Source organism: Ursus americanus, chromosome 10, assembly GCF_024610735.1.
Source record: "Ursus americanus isolate L20-20 chromosome 10, mUrsAme1.1.p, whole genome shotgun sequence".
NCBI lineage: Eukaryota > Metazoa > Chordata > Mammalia > Carnivora > Ursidae > Ursus > Ursus americanus.
The window spans coordinates 63,696,161-63,724,057 of record NC_142136.1 but is presented as its reverse complement, the minus strand read 5'-3'; the positions used below and the strand labels follow the sequence as shown (position 1 = coordinate 63,724,057).

At 36.2% G+C, this 27,897-nt stretch overlaps 1 protein-coding gene across 1 annotated transcript in view; it reads right to left on the bottom strand.

The window, feature by feature from the left end:
- Positions 1-2,549: 2,549 nt before the first annotated feature.
- Positions 2,550-27,897, bottom strand: part of SOHLH2 (spermatogenesis and oogenesis specific basic helix-loop-helix 2) — a 47,475-nt gene continuing 22,127 nt past the window's right edge. Inside the window, exons 7-11 of the mRNA XM_087864915.1 lie at positions 10,869-11,016; positions 10,636-10,727; positions 9,615-9,736; positions 4,713-4,969; positions 2,550-3,290 (exon numbers count right to left, since the gene is read on the bottom strand). Coding sequence (XP_087721041.1) covers positions 3,270-3,290; positions 4,713-4,969; positions 9,615-9,736; positions 10,636-10,727; positions 10,869-11,016 — 640 coding nt within the window. The 3' untranslated portion in view covers positions 2,550-3,269. The remainder of the gene's footprint in view (positions 3,291-4,712; positions 4,970-9,614; positions 9,737-10,635; positions 10,728-10,868; positions 11,017-27,897) is intronic.

Here is a 27,897-nt window from a genome sequence, read left to right as displayed (position 1 = left end):
CCCCAACTTTAACATTCTCCCTACCCCAGATTGATGACTCCCCAGACCATGTCATCTCTCATCTAGATCTCCCACCTGTGCCACACAAATCTGAACACCTCCTGGCTACCTCATTAGGATATCCTACACACAGCATGTCCGCACTTAAAACTGTCATCCTCCAGCACCAGACCTCCAAATGCTCTTTTCCTGTGTTCCCTCAGTGGCCATCAGTACTACCTGTCCAGCTACCAAAGCCAGAAACCTAGGTGTTAGCCTTACTTCTTCACAACCCCCACACTGGATCATCTATCAAGTCTTGCTAAGTCTGCCCCCTTAACATTAACCAGATTTGTCTACTTCTCTTCATCCCCACTGCCAATGACTTATTTCTGGCCATCTCTTGCCTGAATTACTAAACAGCCAATTGGTTTTAGACCCCTTCAATTCATTCTGCCTTCTATTCGCTGAAGCCAGAGCAGTGATTCTAAAATAAAAAACTGCTTATGTCAATATCATGACAGCAGTGAGCACCATGATAAGTCCCAGCAAGGCAGTATCGCATGGCCCTTGGCTATCTCTTTGTTTCATTCTTTCTCCACCCCACACTTGAACTCCATGAACAGCCCTGTGGAATTTCCTTTACTCCTCCATTTGTGCTATGCAATCCTTTCCTTGGTACTTTTGCAAATGCAGTTCTCACTGCCTGAAAACTCATCTCCCTCACTGGTCCCCACATCTCTGCCATCTGGCTTAGCTATGCCTCCTGGTTCTTAAAATCTCAGCTTAATCATTATCACCACAATTATCACAACCAGGTATTGAATGTTTTGTATGTGCCAGGGCACTGTTTTAGGGGCTTTTATACATATCTCATTTAACCTTCTCAACAACATTAGGAGGCAAGTACTTATGAGACGAGGATATCTTAGATGTTAACTATCTTCAAAAGCCTCCCATGAGTCCCCTAACTGGATGTGTGATGCTTATAGGTACCTAGTAGTACCTTATATTTTCCCCTGTCACAACACTCACCAAACTCCACCATAATTCTGTTTTACCTGTCTCTCCCAGTAGACTCCAAGCTTCTGGATATAGAAGGTGAAAAAGACTATGCCTCATGTATAGTTGTGTTCCCAGCATTTAAGACAATGCCTCCCAAATAAATAGTCGCTGAACAAATTAATAAATGACTGAATAATTCTTGAGTTATTCAACATTTGAGAGTTCTCCTTTAAACATACAACAGTTCTGTTTATAAACATTACCAATTACTGTCATTTCTGCAATGCTGGGAGACCATCTAACTCTTATATTAGAAAAGAGGGGTAAGGAAATAGGTGTAAACAGACTGCTAAACTATTAATGAACACTATAGTGATGGCTAAACATCAACTTTCATTCTCCCATCTGTCTTTACTTCAAATGCCTTCCTAAGGGCTTGACTATGTCTCTTCCTTTCGTTTCTCGTAGTCATCACTCAAGTTCAGACCCTTCTACCTTTTGGCTCCACATCCAAGCCCCTGTGCACCCTTCCATCCATCCAGCAAGATGGCTGACACTAAGGATATAGAAGTGAGTAAGACTAAGTCCTTCTCCTTGAGAAAAAGTCTAATAACTTCTCTGGGCCACAGAAAGGGCTCAATAAATGTTCGTTTCTGCCCTTCCTCCTTGTTTAAACAGGGACAGTGTCTGCTATATCACCAGTGTGAAATCTGCAAGCTGTCACTTTTTCTAGGCAACTCCTTGCACCTTTTTCATTATAAAAGTAACACTGCAACTGTCTCATGACCAGCCAAGTTGATTCTACAAAGGAAAATCCTGCTCAACTAACTCTTCCTCCTTGGCTGAGAGTTGAACTTACTTGGAAGAGCATAATTTAGAAACAAATTTAGACACCTGCATGAAGCTCAGGATCATGGGAAGCAGCAATGGAAAAAACAGAGCTTTAACAATGGATCTAGTAGCCTTGCTCTTCATGCTGAAAGGAAAGGGGGTCTGAGAGCAGCAAGGAGCCAGGATGTATGGCTTGAACTCTTCAGGTCTCCTGTTGAGTTCCCAGCCACAGACTGTCTCTCATGATCCACACGTGTACCTAGGGAAATCCCAATGCAAAGTAAAAGTCCCAGTAACAATGAGACCAGTCGTGAACACAGGAAGTAGTCTCGAGTGCCCAAAATACCTCAACAGGTTCTCATACAATGTCAAAGCAATCACTCCTAAAACCAAGTGAGTCGAGCACACATTCATAATAATAAGCATAGAATCTTAGTTGGAAACTTTTAGTTCCTTTATAAAGTGTGTCAAACATCTACAGGTTCCATCATCATGGCATCCTCAAAGAAAAGTTATACAATCTAACATAAAAATTAGGCTATGCCTAAAGTAATTTTTAAACTTTTCAAAAATCGCACTTACTTTTCAAACTAAAATTAAATTCTCTACATTGTACTACTAAAAGAGGGAACACATATTTATTAAACGAAACAAAAACAGATCTTTGGATCAAAACTGAATATTTTCTTTAACAATAAAACTTATAGTATGCATAAGAACATTTCAGTGAAATATAAAACAAATATTTTTCTCCCCTTATATTCAGCAGTCTTTTCTAATATCAGTAGGGAGGAGGAGATGAAAAACAGAGAAAGATCTGTTAGGCTGTAACTGACGATCCGGAAAGGAGAATCGACCTATTCGCTCTCACTTCACTCATGGAATTACGAGATACAAAAACCAACACATCAATTTATTCATTAGGAGTCAAGTGAGGAGGTAAACACCTCTCTCAAACTAAGATATCTTAGTTTGGATGGTGAATAACGAAGGAAGCTCTCTGAAATGTCAAATCTAGACAGGTACCACCTAGAAATGAGTGACAGTAATTCACAGGGATACTAAAAAAAAGAATCAGGTTGCAACATCTATACTCAGTGATGCCGGAGTATCAAAGTACTCCCTAATCTTATCATTTTATCAAGTGGATCATAAATTGTGGAATCTTTTTTGAGGGGAAAAAAAAAAGTCTAGATCACCAGGCCATTTGTTCTTGTAGTGCTCTGGCTGGGGAGATCCAAGCATATGTGAAGATCAGTGAAAGTGGGTGGCTAGCACTTTTGCTATCTGTCTGCAGAAGCTTTTAGCACATTTATCAGAAGCCTTACAGTGCAAACTCTTTTGATATTAGGTCTCTGGGTGTAGCTTTCAAGATCATTCTTTGTTCCATTCTTCCTGGATTGTCAAACTGTACCCAACAGGTGGTCTAGAGTGTGAATTTCAAACATGTGCTATTAATATGCCCAAAACTGTTGCTGCAAAGGGGAAAGAAAGCCACATTAATTGATTCTTGGCCTGTTCTTACTCATAATGTCACAAATATAGTTTCTATGTCTTAAAGCAATATGAAATGATTTATAAAACCATGTGGAATCTTCAGGTGAATAAACCCATTAAAATATGTATTATTTATTGTTATTAAAAGTAATTATTCTCTTACAACAATTCTCCAACAAAAACTACACACAGAAGTATAGGTCAACAATAAAAAAAAATGTTACAATCTCTTTTTCATTTACCCTGGTTTTCCTATTTGTACAATGATGATCGTTAGCAACAGTATTATATCTGTAGATAATTCATATTTCAAAATTTCTTTGTAATTATTTTTAAAGTATTTTTCTGATAAACATTTTTTGGGAAGGTCACTATTATTCCTATTTTATAGATGTTATATGGGAAATAATAATAGCACCTACCTCAAAGAATTATTTCAGGGATTCATTAGTTCATACACATTAAGTACACAGAGTATTTGGCACATTACTTATTGAGTGCTCAAAACGTGTTAGCTATTATTAATACACAAAAGTATTAGCAACTATATTAAGGTTATCAGAAGTCCATCTAAAACAAGCCAGGCTGGTTTGGGTCTTTTTCTAGAACGGGACAGTTCTTCCAAAAAATAAAGATACCACCATTTATAACTAACTAGAATGTAAATAAAAACTTGAAACATTAAAAAAAAAAAGATACCACTGTTTATATATACTGATCCATCTGCCTAGAATGCTATTGCCCTCCTCACTCCCAACTCCCGACCACTCTACTGGGCTAATTCTTATTCTTCAGATCTCAGCTTTGATAGTATTTCTTCCAGTATTTCTTCGAGATTATACTGTATATACTAGGGTGTGCCTCCTACGTGCCCCAGCACGGATCACAATTACTAGCTTCGATGTCTCTTTCCCTCTGACACTCAGGCAGGGATCACATCTATTTATACACTTCATTCTTGGTGCTTAGCACAATGCTAGAACAGAGGGGATGTTCCAAAAATATCCGTGATACGAGGACATCTGGGATCTGAAATCAGCCCAGTGCTGCCAGCCGAAGAGATAGATAAAGCAGCAGGCAGTTAGAGCACAGGTGTGGGTGAGGCTGGTGAAATGGGATGTGGCATCCTAGAAGCAGAGGGGCGAAAGGGAGGGACTCTAGAGGAAATCAGGTCCCATCTGGACACTTCAGGTCATACCAGCAGGGCCCCATCCAGATTCACTGATCCTGGATATCTAGATACCAGTCCTGCAGCATGGGGAATGAGAGCCTGGGTTAAGTGCACCTGGTCCCAGCCTAAGAGACTTCTGACCAGAGTATGAACGACACAGTGCAAGCCAGGGGCCCCTGACGGCTGGAACAAAAGAATCCAATCTGAGCTAAGACCCCAGCAGACTTACCAGACAGTTGGGATGCGTTGTGCACGTCTGGCCCAGCACAGAATTGCAGTGCTGAGGAAGAAACTTTGAGACTTTGGGCACAGCTGCTGGAAAATGAACTGAAATGTTCTGATTTGTTATGGCAGCTGCATCATAGGAAGGGATGACTTTAGAATAGTATCTGACAGCATGGAAGGAATTAAGGGAGAGAGCTTTGCTGGGAATTCGAGTTTTATACATCTCACCAACTGCATTCTCTGAAGTGGAGCTGGACTGACCTTTAATAAAAAAGAAAACAAATACCCATCAGTATTCACAACTCTGTAACTTGGAATTACTGTATTTGAAATAAATTGTCTTCTATTTCATTTCCTCATGTTACAAACTTATACTATTCTTACACGCCAATGCTGATGGAAAAACACAGTTAACTTTTTAGTTGTGGCAGTTAGCGCGATACACATACCATAAATCAGTAACAGTGTGTCATCGGAAGACAGATTTTACAGGAACACCAAATCTCTGTGCCTGTGTGTGTGTGCGGCTTTCATCATAATCAAGATAGTGACCGTCCCTATGATCCCTACGAAGCAAGGAAGAACGTCCAAAAGTAGAACTCTATTCACTCACAAGTAAAGTTTGGTCGATTTTCTACCAATGAAGTGGGTTGTATAATATATATCTATATTCTGCACAGTAACTAGAAGGCAGAAAAAATTTTTAATATATTATGAATGTTACCAATGTAATCTGAAGTAACACTGTGAATACCTCTTTATTTTCTATTGGACATTAGTAATAATGAAAGTAAAGAAATTTTATGTCCATTTTACATACAAATGTACCCAGAATATTTGTGAAGAATCATTTCAGCAAATATGTACAGAGATTTATGGAAAGGTCAGGTAAAGGTGACCTAATAAAATCTAAACACTGAGCTGGCTCAGCGCTTCTGTGTTACCAGTCAGACGTGAAGAGACACCTGGTGACCTCAGGTAGTCATTTCATTTATCCAGCCTTCCAATTTACTGACCTAGGAAGTGACGTTGGAAGACTTTAGTGATTTCAACGGTTCCAGTGCTCTTTCAAAAACAATTTGGCAACCTGCATTATGCGCTATATAGGTGCTCACATTCCCAAACTCATTCACCACACACTTCCAGGTATGTAGCCCAAGGAAAAGTCCAAAATAAAGAAAAATCTATTTATGGGGAAATACTTCCTTTCATCATATATATATAGAATCACTCTCCCCACCAAACTACAAACACTAAATGTAGCAATTGGAGGATGGCTAAGAAGATTCTTCTAGAAATTATTTGATAAACCACTAAAACCATTAAAATGGTGGTAAGGGCTGAACAAGAAAAAATTAAAGTATATACGACACAATGTTAAGTAAAAGAAGAAGGCAACAAACTTGGGTGCCCAATATAAGTACTACTGTAGAAAAATATACATAGAAAAAGCCTTGAAGGAATACATTAAAAATGAACAGTGATTATCTTAGCTGGACTACTGAAGGACTAATATTGCTTTCCAAATGGAAAACTGTATATAAATAAAATTAAAATGGGGGGTCAGACTCAGTGACCTTCAAGGTCTTCCCCAGGCTAAACATGGCATAAAGTCTAGGATCCTAGCATCTGTGTCTTCCCAGGAGCAGCTGCTTTATGTGATGAAAACCAAGAGACGCTGGGGCACAGAGAGGCCAGAACTTACCACCAGGAAAACAGTGTTTCAGAGTTTCTGCAGAATATGAACAGTGAGAGTGCAGAAGTAAGCACTGTATGTTCCCGAAGTAACTTTGACAGGCATATGGCCCGATCTCTTTCTGATTTAATCTGAGCTGCTTTAGTCACTCTGGGTGATACTCAGCCACAACTACTTGAAGTAGATTAACCATGGCTCATGGCTACCCTTTTTTCGCTTCTCCTCCCTTCTGCCCCAAGTCAGGAGAAAAGACTAAATTGACTAATAAAGCACCCTGAAGCTTATTTGACTTTAGAACAAGGAGAGCTGTGTTCTATCTTTGGCCTCTTTCTCTTTTGACTTTGCTCACTGTCCCTAGTAACATCATTTGTTCCTGCGGCGTTTACTACGTCCGCATATTATGCACAGTGTCTCTACTACAGCATTTAAAGTACTGTAGGAATCATATTTTGTTTTGTGACCCTCTCTGCTACTAATTTGCGAGCCCCGTAAGAACAAGAATGCGTCTTGTTTGTCTTTGTGCCCCCATCTTTCAAGCAGGGACGTTAAAGCTGAGAACTAAGGGATGAACGGGCAGTTCCCCAGGTAGAGTACGGAAAGGACATTCCCGGCACAGCGAAGGTGCTGACGTAAGCGAGTGGAGTCCCTTCAAGTAAGTCAGCACAAGAGTGACCTCAGACTCAGGGCACTGAAGAGACAGGTCAGCATCCAACATGATGATTAGGAGCTCCGTGCCTTACTGGTTTCTCAGTGAAGAGGAACCTTCAGGAACAGAAAAGTCACAAACCGGTAACTGTGCTCTTTTACTCTGGCTCTGCTTTTTTCCATCTTCAGATTTGTACCAGTACATGGGCACGCCTAGACTTTATAACACAAACAACAAAAATGCCTCACAGTGGGTATGTTTTTTCACAAGGAATAGTCACATAGTGAAGGTTTCTCGAGTACCAACTACATGATGGTGAGTGCTCCAGGTACTAGAAATACAACAATGAACAAAAGAGGGGAAAAAAATTCCCTATCTTCATGGAGTTGATATTTTAGTGGGAGAAGACAGGCCATAAGAACATATACAAATAAAGAATATTAGAAGGAAATAAGTCTATGAAAAAATACAGTAGAGAAAGTGGATAAGAAGTCCCATGTATTATGTGATGCTGGAAAGGAGCATGCAGTTTTAATTGAGTGGTTGAGACTCACTGAGAAGGTGACATTTAAGCAAGTTAAGCAAAGATGTGAAGGAGGTAAAAGGTTAATATGTTATATTATTAAATGCTATTTTATTTTATATATATTATATATTAATATATAATATGTATCAATTATATAGTTATATATAATATAATTATCTACAATTAATATATTAATATATACTACATATAATATGTTAATATATATTAATGTTGAATTATTAAATATTAAATGCTCAGTACATAATTAGTACTCAATTAATTTGAGTACTTCCTTTCCTTTAGATTCTATTCATGTAATAAAGTCACCAATGTGCTTATCATTTATAAGATGAGCTTTCTACTGGACATCACATGCAAGAGAATGAAACTGGACATCACATGCAAGAGAATGAAACTGGACATCACATGCAAGAGAATGAAACTATCTTACACCATACACAAAAATTAACTCACAATACATTAAAGACTTTAACATAAAACCTGAAACCATAAAACTCCTAGAAGAAAACAGGGGGTAAGCTCCTTGACATTGTTTTTGGAGATGATTTTTGGATTTGATACCAAAAGCAGAGGCAACAAAAGCAAAAATAAACAAGTGGGGATATAATATCAAAGCAAAAAGCTTCTGCACAGCAAACGAAACTATCAACCAAATGAAAAGGAAACCTATGGAATGGGAGAAAATATTTGCAAATCATATAACAGATAAGGCGTTAATATCCAAAATATATAAAGAACTCCTATATAAACTCCTATATAAACTCCTTTGCTATAAGCCAATAGCAAAGAAACAAACTAATTTAAACATGGACAGAGGATCTAAATAGGCATTTTTCCAAAGAAGACATACAAATGGCCAATGGGCACATGAAAAGATGTTGAACATCATTAATCAGCAGGGAAATGTAAATCAAAACCACAAGATATTACCTCATATCCATTAGAATGGCTATTATCAAAAAAACAAGAAATGGTAAGTGTTGGCAAGGATATGTACTTGTGTCCTGTTGGTGGGAATGTAAACTGATCCAGCCACTATTGGAAACAGAATGGAGGTTCCTCAAAAAAATTAAAATAATGCTACTATATGATCCAACAATCCTATCTCTGAGTATTTATGCAAAGAAAATGAAAATATTAACTCAAAAAGATATAGGCACCTCTATGTTCATTGCAGCATTAATGACAAGAGCCAAGAACTGCCTAAGTCTCCACTGACAGATAAATGGATAAAGAAAATGTGATATAGATATATAAATACACACACACTGAAATATCATCCAGCCATAAAAAAGAATGAAATCTTGCCATTTATAACAATATAGATGGACCCTGAGGCCATCATGCTTTGTGAAGTAAGAAAAAGAAAGACAAATACTGTATGATCTCATTTATATACAGAATCTCAAAAAGCAAACAAACATATAAAAATGGAGCTCATAGATATAGAGAACAGACCAGTGGTTTCCAGAGGTGGGAGTTGGGGCAGGTGGATGAAATGGGTATAAAAGGTATAAACCTTCCAGTTACAAAATAGAAAAGTCATGGGTATATAGTGTCCAGCATGGTGATTATAATTGATAATACTATACTGCATATTTAAAAGTTTCTAAGAGACTAGATCTTTAAACTTCTCATCACAAGAAAAAATACTGTAATCGCGTTGACACATGCTAAGCGGACGTATTGTGGTGATCATTTCACAATGTGTACACGTAAATCATGTTGTACACCTGAAGCTGATATAATGTATGTCAGTTATTCCTCACTAAAAAGAAGATAAGCTTTCTGGGAACGACGGCCAATTTTAAACCCAATTTCTGAGATAACACCATTTAAATGCCTGTGGCCATCTTGTGTACTTCAAGCAGGTAATACCAAAAGGGCTCAAGGTGTAATCTTCTAGCTACACTCCTTTCCCTGGCAATGGCAGTAAATGCACAGAAGTGCGAGGGTGCCCAGGACGCCACGTAAGCCAAGCATACTACGACCACACAGGCTGTCAGGTGGAGCTCACCTCTCACAGCTTCATCCAAGGAGCCCCCCGAGGCAGGAACAGAGTACACATTCAAGCACTTATTAGCCAGGAATCGGATCCCTCTCACAGGCGAATAAGTGCTTGTCAACACACCATTTTCCCTTAAAAGGACAGAAAAAAAAAAACACCTTACACAATTCTCAAGGAAGAGTGCATGCACACTGCTGAGTTCAATTGTTCTTCTATCATTCAAGTTCTAAATAACACAGACAGAGCCTAAACTATGGATAATTTAGGCATAAGAACAAATGGCTGAACAGGATTCGTGATGATTGTTTAGGATGTGGAGGAATGATTTGTTTTATAGGTTTTCTTTGTTTATATATTCTAATACATTTAAATAAGAAAGCGTTCATTTGGCATGCCACATTTTGTACTAGCAAATTCTTTAAAATCTCCCAACTGAAATAGGGCTGGACTACTCCAGGGCCCATGACCTCCTGGGACAGAGGAATGCTAGAATGCATCCTGCCTCTGTCGGTCTGCCAGTCACGACCATCACTACTGATAAAGCCGTATTTTAAGATCTTCAGAATTAACAAGAGAAGAAATAAGAGTGACTCAAATGATGAAAGGATCATGGGTCTGAGAATATTACATATTTTATCACTGTGACTAAATGACACACATTGGCAATGGGAAAAGTTCAAATTTTTTGTTTTTGTTTTTGTTTTTTGAGAGACAGTGTGTAGGCACCATAGGGGGCGGGGTGGGGGAGGAAGGGCGGAGGGAGAGGGAGAGAATCTTAAGCAGGCTCCATGCCCAGCATGGAGCCCCACACAGGGCTTGATCTCACAACCCTGATATCATGACCTGAGCTGAAATCAAGAGTTGGATGCTTAACTGACTGTGCGACCCAGGCACCCCAAGTTCATCGATTCTTAAAAATACTTGAGTTTTCATTATGGGTGGGTTCGGTGCTGTTTATACAATACTTCTAGCATTAGCATCAGAGGAAACTAACAAGCCAACTTCCAATTCACAAGAGCCCTCATCGTACCTTTGTGCCATGATCGTGCCTGGGAGGGATAGCTGGATGGACATCTGCTGTTTCTTACAAAACCTCCTATTGCTCTGAAGTACTTCTGTAATCTGAGAGAGAGAATGGTTTATTTAGATACAGATATTTTTTCTTTTACACAAACACACATGCATTTCCAATGAAAAAGAATAAAACTGTGGCTTTAAAGCACTGTGCATGAGGATAAAATTCAAGGGCATGGAGTCAAATACCTGGCCCATAATGGCTGGAGGGATTTTCTCCCGAATGTACTTCACATAATCAACTGTTGCCTCAAGAATCGAAGCCGAGTCATTCTTTCTTCCCTTTATATATGGTAACAGAATACGCAGCTGCTCACAGCAATACTTGATTCGTTCTCTGAGCAGAGAATTGTGAATAAGGAATAATTAGTCTTTCTTCCTTGTACACAAGGACAAACACTCCTTCCTCCTGGGTTTGCTTACAGAGGAGCTGCCTCCCTCCCCATTGAGTTTGTTTCCCAGAAAGGCCGTGTCCCCATAAGCCAGCAGTCTCCTTAGCCCCTGGAACCACAGCTTCCTGGGGCATCTGCTCACACTGCTGCCGAGTACAATGTCTGTATGATGGTAGCCGCAGTTCACTTGCCCCAGGCCTGCTGCAGTGTGCAGAATGACCCTGCCTATGGAAACTGTCCTCAGAGGGGGGAGTGGCATGCTCTGCATAAGTGCTTTGCCATTCACACTAGAAGCCTAGCAGACAAAGAATCATCAGGAGATACTCAAGTCACTGTAACCTGGACCACATTTCCAACAACAGATCAATTAGCATCTTGTAATTACATGTGCTTTACATGTAATTCCGTGTTCTGAGCCAAAGAAAAATCAGAAAGCTGCTTTCGTCACATGAGGTAGGTATGAATGGAACAAATAAACCAATACACAAGTGAGAATGTCATTCAGGCTCGTGTCAGCCTGATAACCTAAGTCTTTCCTAGTTCTGAAGGGAAATGCATTGGAAATGTAAATCTAAGCCTTTGATGTAAGCCTTTGGTACCTTCATTTATGCATGTGTTCATTTAACCAACATTATTGAACACCTGATTTGTGTTCCTGGACATATGCAGGGTCAAATGGTGGCTCTATCAATTACCAGCAGGAATCTTTGCAAGTCACTAAGCCTTTCTGAACCTCAAAACAGAAAAAAAAAAAAAAAAAAAATCCAATTTGGAGCACATGGGTAGCTCAGTCAGTTAAGCATCCAGCTCTTGATTTCATCTGGGGTCATGGTCTCAGAATTGTGGGACCAGTTCTGCATTGGGCTCCATGCTCTGTGGGGAGTCTGCTAGGGGTTCTCTCTCTCCCTGTACCTCTTCCATTTGCATGTGCATGTGCACACACACACTCTCTCTCTCTCTCTAAAAAAAATAAATCTTAAAGAAAATTCAATTTGATAGATAGCCTGTGAATAACTCAAATATTCTAGGTCAGTGGTGTTTTAACTGGACTTTGAGCAGCTCTGAGGGTTCTATAGAGGTGTCTCAGGGACTACTCTAGAAAAAATGTCAACAATTTGACAATGTGTATGAAGAGCTTCAAAACTTTTCATACCCTTTGACATGGTACTTGCACTTACAAGGACCTAAAACACAGAACAAACTTTTTGGAAAATGATATCCATTATAGCAGTATATCAGTAAGATAAAAACACAACCTACACACACAAAATAGTTTACTTAAGTAAGCTCTAGTATACTAACTCAGTAGAATACTATCTGGCAGTGGAAATGAAAAGCTATACATCTTATTAGGGAAAAACAGAATATTTTATAGGATAGAAGTATAAAATATAAGGCAGTATATAAAATATGATCATAGACATTAAATAAAGTAAAAATAAAGCATAGAAAAAGACTTGAAAGTGAAACCATCAAGTAATAGTTATTTCTGGATGGTTGGGTTATGGAAACTATTATTTCTTCCTTTTATTTTTTATATTTCCTAAATATTTTGCTAGGTACAAGTCACTTTTATACTAAAAAAATCATATTAGAAATTTTTCCCAACATTCATTAGGAAAATGTTCAAACACACAGAAAGACTGAAGAATCTTAATTCTTAAAAGTTGGAAGAAAGAATTTGTGCAGAGAACATGTGTATACTGCACCTACCTAGAATCTACAATGAACATTCATGGTCTTTGCTCTGTCATTTATAAATCATCCCACTGGCCATACATCAATCCATTGTATTATACTGAAGCATTTCAAAGTAAGGTGTAAATTTAAGGTACTAAACTCTTAAACAGATCATTAGCTAGAATTATTTTATTTTCAAATAAAAGTTACATAAAATACACAAATCTTAAGGGTACCATTCTATGAGTTTTGACAAATGCACAAAACTATGTAACAAAAACCCTAATTAACATTGTTACAACTCCAGAAAGTTCCTTATGTTCCTTCCCAATCTTATCTTTCAAAAGGGGCAACAACATTTCTGATATTTTTCCATCCCACATTAGTCTCACTTCTCTTTGAACTTCATATAAATCAAAACTTACAGCACGTGCCATTTTATGTAAGATTTCTTTCACGAAGCACAATATTTTTGAGATTTGTCCATGTGGCTGTTTAGTGTCAGGGGTTTGTTTCTTTTTACTGAGTAACAGTATTCCATAGTATAAATATGCCACAGCTTATCTATACATTCTCTTACTGATAAACACTTCAGCTGTTTCCAGTTGTGGGTCATTATGGATAAAAGTGCTAGATCATTCTGTACGTCTTTTTGTGAATGCATGTTTTTTTATTTCTCTGGGAACATATTTAGGAATAGAATTAATGGGTTAATTTTATAAATTTATAAGAAACTGGCAGAACTTTTCCCAAAATAGTACCATTGCACACTCCTACCATCAGTGTATGAGGGTTCCTGTTGTTTCAAAACCTTGACAACATTTAATATTGTCAGTAGTTTTAATTTTAGCATTTTGGCTTTTCTGAAGGATACACAGTAGTACCTCGTGCTTTAATTTGCATTTCCATGACAAAAAATTATGTTGAGCACTTTTTTTGGTGCTTATTGTGCACTTGCAGATCTTCCTTTGTGAAGTGTCTGTTCAAGTATTTTATTTCCATTTTAACTGGATTGCAGGGCTTTTTGGTATTGAGCGTTAGGAGTTCTGTACTATGTGTAATACCAGAATTTTGTCAGCATACTTGTTTTGCAAATATTTTCTCCCAGTCTATGGTTTGCCTATTTATTTTCTTTAGCGGTGTATTTTGATAGCAAAAGTTTTAAGTTTTGATAAGTCTAATTCGTCTACTCTTTCTTTTATGGTTATTGCTTTCTGTGTCTAAGGAACAGCTGCCCATCCTCAGCTTGTGAAGACATTTCCTATGCTTTTTTCTAGAACTGTTCTGTCCAATACAGTCCAACAGACTGGTCTACACAGACATCTATAGCCATTAGTCTATATAAACTAGTTAAAAATTAAATTTAAAATTAACTTCCTGTTACAATAGACACATTTCCAATGTGTACAAATGACTAGCAGCTACTTTATTGTACAATGACTTAGATATAGGAAATTCTTAACATTGCAGAAAGTTCTATTAAACAGTGCTATTTTAGAAGTGTTATAGTTTTAGCTTTATGGTATAGATCAGTCTATGCTCCATCTTGAATTAATTTTTATATGGTATGAATAAGGGGTGAAGGTTCATTGTTTCTCCATTTGGATATCCAGATGTTCCAACCATTTATAGAAAAGACTTTTATTTCCCAATAAGTTTGCTCTGGTGATTTACTGAAAATCAAATTACACAAATGTGTGGATCCAGTATTGGGGTATTATGTTCTACTGATCTATTTGTTATTATGATAGTAACATACTGATTACTGTAGCTGTATATTAAGTTTTGAAGTCAGCTAGTTTCTTCCAATTTTGTTGTACTTTTTCAAGACTGCTTTATTCTAAGTCCTTTTATATTCTAGGTCTTTTTTATTTTTTAATCAGATTATCAATTTTTACCAAAGAAATCCCTACTGGAATTACCATTTATATGCAAATAAAGTTATATTTCAATTTGGTGAGAACTAACATTTTTAACAATAATGATTCTTTCAATTTGTAGTTATGGTATAATGCATGATTTAGATTTTCCTTAGTTTCTCACGGCAATATTTTGAGTGATCAATGTATAAATCCTACGTGTCTTTTGCATGTTTTTCCATAAGTATTATAAGGCTTTTTTACTCTGTTGCAAATGTAATTATTTTTAATTTTAATTTTCTTTTTAAAAAAGATTTTATTTATTTGAGAGAGAGAGAAAGAATGCAAGCAGGGGGAGGAGTGGTGGGGGGGGGAGAAGCTTAGCAGACTTCCTGCTGAGCAGGGAGCCCAAGGCATGGCTCAGTCTCATGACCCTGAGATCACAACTTGAGTCAAAATTAAGAGTCAGACATTTAACCAGCTGAGCCATTCAGGCACCCCTAATTTTCATTTCCTTATTGTTGGTTGGTTATATATAAAATACAATTAATTTTTGTACATTGATCTTACATCCAGCAACCTTGCTATATTAATTTTTTGGTTCTAGAGGTTGTTTTGTAGGTGTCTTAGGACTTTATAAACATGCCATCTATAAATAAGAAAGTTTTGCTTCTTCCTTTCTAATCAGTATATTTCTTTTTCTTACCTAATTGCAATGGCTAGGACAGTTTAGTCAATAATGAATAGAAGCGGTAGGATGGACACTCTTTTCCCAGATCTTTCTAAAGAACATGGTCAGATTTTCATCATTAAGTACAATACTAGCTATAGGTTTTCCTTTAACAGATTGAGGAAGTTCTCTTCCATGTCTGATTTGCTGAAAGGTTTTTTTGTTTGTTTGTTTTAATCTTGAAAGCGTATTGAATGTAGTCAAATAATTTTTCAGAATCTGTTAATCATATGGTTTTTCTCCTTTATTCTGTTTAATGCGAATTACATTGATTGATGTTTTAAATGTTGCACCAGCTTTGCTTTTCTAAGATATACCTTGTATGGTCATGATGTATTACATCTTCATACATGTATATTACTTGATTTGATTTGCTAAAATTATGTTAAGTATTTTTATGTCCCCATTCATGAGGGATATATTGGTCTGTAATTTTGTATTTTTTAATAATGTCTTAAGTTTAGGGTTTGCTGGCTTCATGAAATGGGTTAGGAAATATTCCCTCCTCTTCCACTTCCTATAAGAATTTAAAGTTGGTATTCTTTAAATGTTTGACAGAATTCATCAGTAAAACCATCTAAGATTAATGTTTTCTCTTTGGTAAGGTTTTTAATAACAAGTTCAATTTATTTTTTATATAGAACTATTCAGATTTTCTGCTTCATCTGATCTCAGTGTTGGTAAATTGTGTTTTTCAAAAATGTGCCCGTTTTGTTTAAGTTGCTGAGCTTACTGGCATAAAATTCTTCAAAATATATCCTTTTTATATTTAAATATTAATAGGATATATAGTGATAATTCCTCTTTCATTCAAGATATTGGTAAAATGCTTTCAGTCTCTTTGCTCACCTGCCTGTTTTCCCCATTTTTCTATTTACTTTGGCTTTAAATGTACTTTTTCTAGCTCCTTAAAATAGACTCTTAGGTCATTGATTTTTAGACCTTTTGCCTTTCCCAATATAAGCATTTAAAGCTATAGTGTTTTCCATAAGCTTTCCTTTAGCTGCATCTCGCACATTTTGAAATATTCTTTTCTCACCATCATTCAGTTTGCAATATTTTCTAATTTTTCTTGTGATATTTTTCTTTTACCCATGGACTATGTAGAAGTATGTTTTTAGACTTTCAAATATTTGAGGTTTTCCTTTACATCTAATTCTTACTGATTTTTAATTTAACTTCATTGTGGTGAGGGAACATATTCCTGAATTCAACTTTTTTAAATGTATCAAAACATATTATAACCTCCAGCATACAATTTATCTAAGTGAATGTACCATGTGCCTTTGAAAAGAATGTGTATCCTGTTGCAGTTGCTGTACACAATGTTCTATAAATACCTACTAGATCAAGGTGGTTAACAGTTCGCATCTTCTGTATCTTACTGATTTTTGGTGTCTAGTTTGGTATCGGTTGCTGAGAGAGGGATGTAAAATCTCCAACAATGTTTACTGATATTTGTATCTTTAATTCTGTGAACTATTGTTTCAATTACATAATCACATACTATTTGTGACTGCTATATCATTCTGATAAGTTGATTCTTTCATCATTATGAAAAGTTTTCCTTTACTTCAAGTGATACTGGTTGTCTTGAAGTCTACTTTATTTGGTATTAACGTAACAAGTCTGGTCTTCTTATACATATGTTTCACAGTATATATTTTTCTATTTATTTACCCTACTGTGTCTATGTTTATAGTGGACAACAGATAGATGGATCTTGTTTTTTGTTTGTTTTTATCCATCCTGACAATCTGTGCTATAAGTTGGATATAGGTGGATAATGGTCTACTGTTTTATGATTTTTTCCCCTGTGTTTCTTTGGCTTTTTGTTCTTCTATTCTTCCTTTCTTGTCTTCTTTTTGAATAATTTTTAAAATTCAATTTTAATTTGCTTATTGGCTTCAAAGCTATACCTTCTGCATATCTCTTTGTTGGTCTAGGGATGTTCTAGGGATTACAATGTATAACTTTTCATAGTCTATTTAGAGTTAAAATTTTATGACATCACATAAAATACATAAATGCTACAATCACGTAAGTACCTTTGCCCCACTCATCCTTCATGCTATAGTTGTCATATGTACTACATCTATGTATATAGTTGATCCCTGAACAACATGGGTTTGAACTGCATAGGTCCATTTATACACAGATTTTTTTCAGTAAATACGGTATAGTAAACCTTAAATGTATTTTATCTTCCTTATGATTTTATTAATAATATTTTCTTTTATTTAGCTTACTTTATTGTGAGAATACAGTGTATAATGTACATATATATATATATAATACAAACTATGTGTTAATCAACTTTCTGTTATTGGTAAGGCTTCTGGTCATCAGTAGGCTATTAGTAGCTAAGTTTTGGGGGGAGTCAAAAGTTATACACAAATTTTTGACTGCATGGGTATTGGTGCCCCTAACTCATGTGCTGTTTAAGAGTCAACTTTATTACCAGCCCCACAATATAATGCCATAATTTTGACTTGTAACAGTCTGAAGCATTTTATAGAAGTATAGAGGGAAAATATCTGTTTTCTAATATTTATCCACGTGTTTGTCATTTCTGATTCTATTCAGCCCTTCCTAAAGATCCAAGTTTCCATTTGTTATCATTTCCATTTAGCCTAAAGAATATCCTTTAGCTCTCTTACCCTGCAGGTCTGCTGATGTCAAAATCTCCTAGTTATCTTTTATGTGAAAGTAACTTATTTCATTATTTACTGTTAGGAAATAATACCCGATGGAAATATGATTTACACAAAGAAGCGGTGGGTATCAGAAGTATGGTAGCATACATAAAAAGCTAATTTATTTCCAATTTATTAATATGTTAAAAGCCAAAAGTAGTCCTCTGACAGATCTGGAGCAGTTATGTTTGCTGCTGAGGTTTCTACTACAGATGAAAGAACAAAGTGTTCTCATACTTTCTACCTGTCTGACTGTGGCAGCCAAGATTGAATGGGAGAACACAGAGGGAAAAAAACATGGAAATACAGAAAAAAACACAAAGAGAATTTTTGCAACTCAGAAAAAACCTTGTAAACAGTGAAGATATTGTTTTACTAAAAACAAAAACAAAAAAAACCCTAAAATTTGAGCTGAAAGAAAAAACAATAGTTATAGGTTAAAATGACTGAAAATTATTTACCACTTCTTCAATAAATGTGTAGGGTCTATTTCCCCTCTCCTTGAATCTCTGCTGGCCTGTGCCTGCTTTAACCAAAAGACATCCAGAGAAGTAACTACAACAGTTCTAGGACTAGCATTTAAGAAGGCATAGCTTCAACACTGGTCTCATTAAACCCTGAGCCATCAGGGAAGACGTCTGTCTAGCTTGCTGGAGAGACCATGTGGAGAGGTGTTGGGACTACAGGGAAAGAGAGCAACCCATCTGAGCACAATGTCTCAACCATCCCCCACCAAGAGACTATCTGTGTGGATGAAGCTGGCTAGGCCTCTAGACAGGCCATTTGTCAGCTGAACACCATGGGGGTAATCACAGTAAACACCATGTGGAGAAGAATCACAGAATCAAGTTCTACTCAAATTGATAATCCATAAAATTGTAAGATATGATGAATAGGCTATTGTTTTTAGCTACCAAGTTTTAGGGTAATTTGTTACATAGTAAAAGATAAATGGAAGATTAGCTTACAATTTAAAACAAAAATAATAAAAATGTGGGATTGATAACATATGTAAAAGTAAAATATGTGACAACAATAACAAAAATAGAGGTACGTGGAAATATACTATTGTATATTAAGTGTCATAATGTCAAATCAAGGTAGACTATGGTAAGTTAAGGATGCATACTATAACCCTAGAGCAACAACTAAAAATAATAATTTTAGCTCAAAAGCCAACAGAGGAGATAAAAAGGAAGGCAAAACACACTTGATTAATTCAAAAGAAGGCAAGCAATGAGGGGGAAAAAGGAAAAGAAAACAGAACTAGTGAAAACAAATAGAAAAATCATGGACCTAAGGTCAAACTTAACAGTAATTATATGTAAATCAAATAAACATTCCAATTGAACAGCAGAGTTTGTCCGAATGGGCAAATTAAAAAGAAAAATAAGATTCAACTACATGCTCTTTACAAGAGATACTCTAAATATAAAGACATATTAAGGTTATAAAAAACCTTGCTTTCATAAGAAAGCTTTAGGAATATCAAAGTGGATTTTAAGATGAAGTATTAACATAGATAATTAGAGCTTTTCACCTCCTAAGGATAAATGGTCAATTCACTAAGAAGACAGGCAACTGGGGGACCTGGGTGGCTCAGGATTAAGCTTCTGGACTTCAGCTTAGGTCATGATCTCAGGGTCTTGGGATTGAGTCCCCCATCTGGCTCCCTGCTCAGTGGGGAGTCTGCTTCTCCTTCTCCCTCCTGCACATCCCCCAACTTATGCTCCTTCTCTCTCTCTCTCTTTCAAATAAATAAATAAAATCTCAAAAAAAAAAGAAGACAGGCAACTAACAATTTCAAAACACATGAAGGAAAAACTGACAGGAATGAAGTAAAAAATAGAGCAATCTACAGTCATCACCGAAGATTTTAACTCTCAGAAAAATCAATAAGGATACAGAATATATATGAAAAACACTACTAACCAATTCTACCTTATTAATATTTAGAACACTATACCCCCAAACAGCAAAATACACATTCTGTTCAAGTACACATGGAATACTCATCAAGGGTGACCATACTTTGGGCCATAAAACAAAGCTCAGAAAATATCAAAGGATAGAAACCTGACAGAATATTCTCAGATGATAATGTAATTAAATTATAAATCAATTACCTAGAAAATCTCCAAACATTTGGAAATTAAGTTACACACTTCTGAATAACCAGCGGTCAAAGGAAAAATTACAAGGGCTACGAGAAAAATATTGTGGACTAAAGGATAGTGAAAATCTAATATGTCAAAATTTATGAGATGCAGCTAAAGCACTGATAAGAAAAAAACTTTTATAAATGGAAATTTATAGTTTTAAACACTTTTATTAGAAAAGAAAAAAAGATGGGCACCCAGGTGATTCAGTTGGTTAAATAAATTTAATTCTAAACGCTAGTTATGAAAATTTTGGATATATGAATTAAAAAATTGCTTACAACAGTATTTATCATACATATTCTTTTATATGTATGTTTTATGAAATTTTTTTTCAGTTGGTTAAGCGACTGACTCTTGATTTTGGCTCAGATCATGATCTCAGGGTTTTCAGCTCTGTGCTCAGCAGGGTGTCTGCCTAAGGATTCTCTCTTTCCCTCTCCCTCTGCCTCTCCCCCCTCCCCCCCTTTCTCTAAAATAAATAAATCTTTAAAAAGAAAGAAGAAAAGTTTAAAATCAATTATTTAAGTTTATACCTAAGAAAATAGAAAAAAGAGCAAAGTATAGGGAAAGAAAGGAAATGACAGTGGAATCAAATATAAAATGGGCAAATAATATAGAAAATCAATGAATAAAAATTTGGTTCACTGAAAAAAATCAATAAAACTGGTAAACCCCTTGTCAGATTGATCAAGAAAAAAAAAGAATGAAAACATAAAGTATCAATGTCAGAAATGAAAGAAGGAATATCATCAGAGACCTGCAGACACTAAAAAGACTATAAGAGTGTATTATGAACAAAGAGTCATTCAAGAAATTTAACACCTTAGGTTAAATGGACAAATTTCTTGAAAGACATAAATTAAACCAACTGAGAGGAAAAACAGAAAATCTAGTCCTGTAATCATTAAAGAAATTGAATTTTTAATTAAAACTTCCCACAGAGAAAATTCCAAGCCTAGATAACTTTACATTTGAATTCTACAAAACATATCAATCTTACACAACTCTTTCAGAAAACAGAAGAGGAAAGAAAGAAGACTTTCTATTTCATTTATGAGGTCAGCATTTCCCTGATACCAAAATCCAATAAAGGCCTAAGAAAAATTAGAGACCAATAACCTTCATGAACACAGATACAAAAATTGTTAATGAAATATCAGCAAACCAAGTCTAGCAATATGTAAGAGAATACTTCAAGACAGAGTATAAGCATTTTAAAATAATCAATGTCACCAGTACATTAACAGAAAAGAACATCTGTATTCAAGATAATAAATACCAAAAACACACTGACAAAATTTTACATCCATTCATGATGAAAACTTGAAATAGGAATAGAACACTTTTTTAAGCTGATAAAAGGCGTGTATAAAAACAGAGCCTACATCATAAGTAATGATAAAAGACTTAACACTTCCCCTGTAAGATTGTAAACAAGGCAAGGATGCTACTTTTATCACTTCTAATTTAAAAAAACAAACAAACTGGTGAATCTAACCAGGGTACTAAGGCAGGAAACAGAAATAAAAGCCACAAAGATTGGGGGAAAAAGATGTCTTTAGTCACAGATGACATAATTGTGTATGTGAGAAATCCACAAAAAAATAACTAGAAGCGATGAATAGGTAAAGCTAGGTCAGGGGATGGTAGGTCAACATACAAAGTAAATTTAATTCTAGATGCTAGTTATGAAAATTTTGGATATGTGAATAAAAATTTGCTCACAAAATTTTTTTTAAACCTGACAAAACATTCAGAAATAAATTTAATAAACTACAAAATACTGTTGAAATAAAGGCCTTTAAAAAATGGAGAGATGGACTGCCAGAATCAATACTGTTCAACATCAATTATCCCCTAAACTGATCTACTGATTCAACACAATCCTAATCAATATCTTAGCAGGATTTTTTAAAGGAAGAAATTGACAAGCTTATTTCAAAATTCGAAGGACCTTTAATACCCAAAGCAACTTGAAAATGAAGAACAAAGTTGGAGGACTTTATCTGATTTTGAGAATAGTAAAGCTACATTATTCACTACATGTAATACTGGCGGAGAAGATAGATAAGTAGATCAGTGGAACAGGGAATCTAGAAATACACTGATAATTATATGGTAATTGAATTTTATGAAAGTACCAAAGCAATTCTCTAAAGAATGGAAAGGTTTTTCAATAAAAATTTGAAAATCTCCATCTGAAAAAAAAAACAAACCCAATCTCAACACTTCATCCCATGCATAAAAATGAATTTAAGATAATCATAAAAGCTAAAACTATAAAACATCTTGTAGACAACATAGGGACATGTAATTGCGACTTGTAGCTGCAACATTAGCAATGATTGCTAATACAGGACAGAGGAAGTATGATACATATTTTTAAATACCGATAAATTGGACTTCATCAAAGATTTTTAAAAGCTTCTGTTCATCAAAAGATGTAAGAGTTCACAAAAATGAACAGTTATCCGCAGGCTAGAAGAAAATATTTCAAGACATTTGACAAAGGATTTGAATCCAGAATATTAAAGAGCTCCTCCAACTCAATAATAAAAACACAAGTAAACAAAAGGTTTTTTCCAAGGGACAAAAGATTTGAACAGACTTCACAAAAAAAGATACACAAATGGCCAAAAGCACACGAAAAGCTGCTCGACCTCATTAATCATCAGGAAAACACAAATTTTGAATCACAGATCACACTGCACAACCACAAGAATGACTAAAACGGAAAAGACTAACAATACCAAATGTTGATGAGGATATGGAGCAATGAGCCCCCTCATCTATTGCTGGTGGGAGTGCAAAATGGTGCTACTATTTTAGATTTCTGCTTGGAAGTCTCCTAAAAAAGAGAAACTTACGCTAATCCTGTGGTACACCACTCTGTTTCTGAGGGAAATGGAAATCTAAGTTCACGAAACATATATAAAATAATTTTTATTCTTTTATATCCTTTTTTTAATATATTTATATATTATATTATATATTAAAGAATATATTATATTCTTTTATATCTTTTATATAAAGATATAATTAAAATAAATTATATAAAGATATAATTAAAATTAAAAAAATATATTCTTTTATATCTTTTATATAAAGAATATATTATATTCTTTTATATCCACAGTAGCTTTCTTCTTTTTCTTTTTCTTTTTTTTTTTTAAGTAAGCTCAGGACCCTGAGATCAAGAGTCGCATGCTCTACGACTAAGCCAGCCAGGCTCCCCCATGGTAGCTTTATTCTTAATAGATAAAACCCGAAGAATGAATAACCAAAGTGTGGTATATTTACACAATGGAATGTTCCTCAACCGTAAAAAAGAAAGAACCGCTAAAACACACAACAACGTTAATGAATCTTAAAACATTTGCTGGGTGAAAAGAAGCCAGACCTAACTGCACATGTTGATGGTTCCATTTATATAAAGTTCTAGAACAAGGAAAACAAATCTATACTGATAGAAGTCAGAATAGTAGCTGCCTCTAGGGGATGGGAGAGGATAGACCAGGAAAGAGCATGAGGTAACTTAAAATGCAGGTTTTATTATTATTCAGGTATGGGGAGGCCAACAGATCAGGAGATGGTTGCCATTAAAACGACAGTTTGTTACTCACAGTTCCCAAGAGGAGGGAGCCGCTTCACACCACACAGGACCACATGGGAAAGCACCAGGGGCAGTTAGGAGGCAGAAGGGAGTCAGATGAAAACAAGGGCAGGAGCCTTTATTGCAGTTTCTGAGAGAAGGAACAGGCAAGGTAGATAAGCGGGCTTAGGATAGGCTACTTTGAATAATTTCAGCAGGCTCTGGGACGGAGGGGCTGTCCCAAGTTGTGTGGTAGCACTTCACCCTGAGGTGATAAGGGCAGGGGAATATTGGCTGGAGCATAAGAGCCAGATAGAGGGGGTGGGCATGGGGTGGTCTCTGGATGGGTCAGTTTGCACATACGCAAGTCATGCTCACTGGCAAGTCATTTACGATCTCCAGAATCTGGCTACCCATGGGATGGGCAGTCTCCCCATGGTCAGTAAGTTCCCCGATGTGGAAACATCAGAATAAAAAGCCATGCTTAATACACAAGGGAACATTTAATATAATGGAAATGTTGTGGTTTAGATGGGTGTATCCATTTGTCTGCCTCGTGACCAACCCTGGTGCTTCCCTATGTAGCCCTAAATGGCGTGATAATACCTCCTCTTGGGAACAGCGGGTAACAAACCACCTTTTTAAATTCATCAAACCATACACCGAAACACATGCAACTTACCTCTCACAGACACTAATTTAATCTGCTATCAATTAAGTGTAACTCTTTATCCTAAATTCTCGAATATTCCTGAGACTATAGAGTGTATTAGCAAACATTATGGATCTAGCCTTGTTCATTGCTTCTCAAATCTTTCTGGCTCTCACATCAAGATTAGGAACTTGAGGTTAGGACAGGGCAGGAAAATATAATACCTGTATCCTTAAGTGATAGTGGAGCAAATAGATTAAGTAAAGTTTCATCCTTTGAGTGGGACTCAACTCAAAGTGATCTCCTGTGAGCAGAATTTCTTTCAAGTCTTATGTATTAACTTAAAATATGTATATATCAACACATGGTCTGAGAGAAGATATTTGCAATATGGATTTTGGCAAAAGGCTAGTATATCCAGAATATATAATGAATTTCCAAAAATCAACAAGAAAAAAAACCCCAGAAAAACCCAGGAGAAAGATAGACAAAAAAAATGAACACTTCACCAAAGAGATTTAAAAAACATACACTGAAGATTTCATTGTAGGTTAACTTCATTACATCTCCTTGTATGTTAATTATACCATGATTTTTTTTTTTTAACTAAGAGAAAACAGAAGAAAAGAATGAGGGAGGACATGTTTAGTGAAACTTTGAAGGATATTATTGTTGGCTCAAAGATGTAGGATAACAGGCTCCAGAGACTCCATACATTCTTGTCTTTTTCTTTTTCCTTTGTATATGGAACAGCAATAGACAACAACAGGTCAAAGGGCATGTTTTGTCTTATCACAGTAGCCAGTAGCCAGCTTGGTTATGATCCAATCCAAGTGAGTCGGGAAAAGAACCAATCTGGTTTCATTCTCCCCCATTTAAGAGTGATTCTGAGCGGCCATAAGGGATCTGAGGACAAAGATCTCATCCAAACTAAGTCCTTGGGTCTCGCCTCTGCACAAATGTGTCTCAAGCAAACAAGAACTCACAAAGGGAAGCCTTTTGGCCAGACAGGATTTGGGACCTCTGAGAACTCCCTGTTCTACTCTCCTTGAATTTCTAAGACTTGCTCTGTCCTGGAAAAGCCTTCGTTTGTGAGATACTATCACTTTCACATCTCTCCAAGGGAGTAGACATCCCCAAAATTATTAAACCGCTATCATTTCAGATTCACAGAGACACAAACAAAATGGTGTACTCTGAAAAGTACACCTTAACAAGATAAAAACATTTTTAATGTATTTAAAACACGTATGACAAAAGGGATTTCACCAAGAATATTAGAATGAGGTAGCCAATTTTTATTAATCTGTTTTGATAAAGAAAACAGACTTGTTTTAAAAAGAACTTTCCAAATGTGAATATTCAAAACCATCAGCCGGGACCATTATCTCAACATTAGTCAACATTGTGTTACAAAAGGATCAAGACAAGACAAAAGCATGTATAAAGCAGCTGACTGGGAGGAGAAGAAGGAAGGGAAACAGACTAGAAGCATCCATTTTATGATTCACAGGCATCATCATAAGGGTTAAGAGGAGAAAAGGCAAAAAAATAATTAGGGATGGGTTCTGTTATCTCTCAAGCAAATCTCTAAAGGGGAAGATGGGGCACCCTGGTTATAGCTTTTCTTTTTGGGAAACAAAGATTTATAGTTCTTTAAATAATGCCACAGGGGTACACACCCTCCAAAGCATCTTTTTAGTTGGTACACGAGTGGTCCTCAGATTTTAGTTTTCATCAACCATTAAAATGTAAAAAAATACAAACAACACAGAAGTTTGGAGGACCAATAAAAGATTTCCAACATTAGATCTCAACATGAAAAATAAGAGAGGTAGCATCTCCCAATGTCCTTTCATTGCAACCAATTAGAAATATTATAATTTTAACACCAAATAAAATATGGAAAATAAAATCTTAGATTATAAATTGCATTTTATATATATATATATATATATATATATATATGCAATTTATATGTATATAAATTGCAAAATATAAACACACTCGTTGCACTGTATTTTTCTCGGTAAGTGCCAATCAGTGAAATCTATGGGCTAGCACTAGCCAGCAGACACAACCTAAGTCTTCATTCGGCCAAAGCAGCAAACATGTGAGTGAAGGTCTTTCGGACAAAACTAGCCCATCCAACAGCCCATCTCACCAAGCCCAAAACCCATCTATCTATCAACTGATCTTCAGCAGATAATGGAGGCCATCTTGCAGAAATTACTCAACTTCCTCCTCCTTTCTGACCCCCATGAAAAGATTCATCTTTATCCACATTTAGCTTTAGCTTCTCTCCATTTTAGTAGAAGAGGTGTTCTCCCACCTGGTTCTAGATTCCATAAGCTTCTATCTACTTAGGGATACCAAGTCCATCACCAACCCCCTCTCCAGCTGTAGGGGATTAATATTATTTGACATTCCTCCCACTGAGAGGTTGGGGTTCTATGTATCCTTCCTTTAGATCAGGAAAGTTCTGTGACTGCTGTGACCAACAGCATATGGGAGAAATAGCACTGAGCCAGTTTCTGGTCCCAGGCCTTAAGACAATGGCAGCTTCTTCTCCCTGTCTCTTGGAACAGTGAAGCCCTGAGCTGCCATGTAAGACGACTGACAACCCTGAGACTACCATGCTGAAGAAGCTTCAATTGATAGCCCCAGCTGAGCTTAGCCTTCCAGCCATCCCTGCAAAGGCTCCAGACATAATGTCTTGGACTGTCCTGACTAGATCATCCACTAGCTGCATACTACCAAGTGACACCAGTTGATATCATGTAGGCAAAATAAATGCCCACTGAGCCCTGCTCAAATTGTTAATCCATAAAACCATGTATCAAGCCAACAAATTCTGGCTTCATTTTTTATACCACGGATATGCCATTTTTTACAACATAGGTAATCAGAACATGAGTTTCTTTAAGACCTCTATCTCTCTTCCAGCTATTTTCTTTTGGAATTTAAATATAAACATATTCAAGTCTGGCCCAATCTTATCAAAATTTCTCATTTTACTCTAGCTCTCCTTTTACATATCACACACCCCTCATTTTCTCTTTCCTTTCATTTATGCTCCCACCTTTCGTGTTCCATCTTTCCACAATGGTGCTTCTTCCCTAACCATGCCAATGAAATTATTTTTGCCAAGACCAATGATGTTTAGGTTTTGCCAAACACAAATAGTTAATTATTAGTTCTCCCCTTACATGTTCTCTGTGTCATGTGATACTCTTCAACACTTACTCCTTTAGGAAACTCTTCTTCCTGGTCCCCTCAATTCCAATCCCTCTTGGTTTTCTGATCTTTCTTTTCCCCAATTTCTTCTCTGCTTCCCATACTTTGCATAGATTTTCCCCAAGGTTCTCTTTTTTCCACTTTTCTCTTCTCTACATGCTTTGCAAAGTCATCATATCCACCAAGTAGACACTGTATCCTGAGAGTTCTAAGTCCAT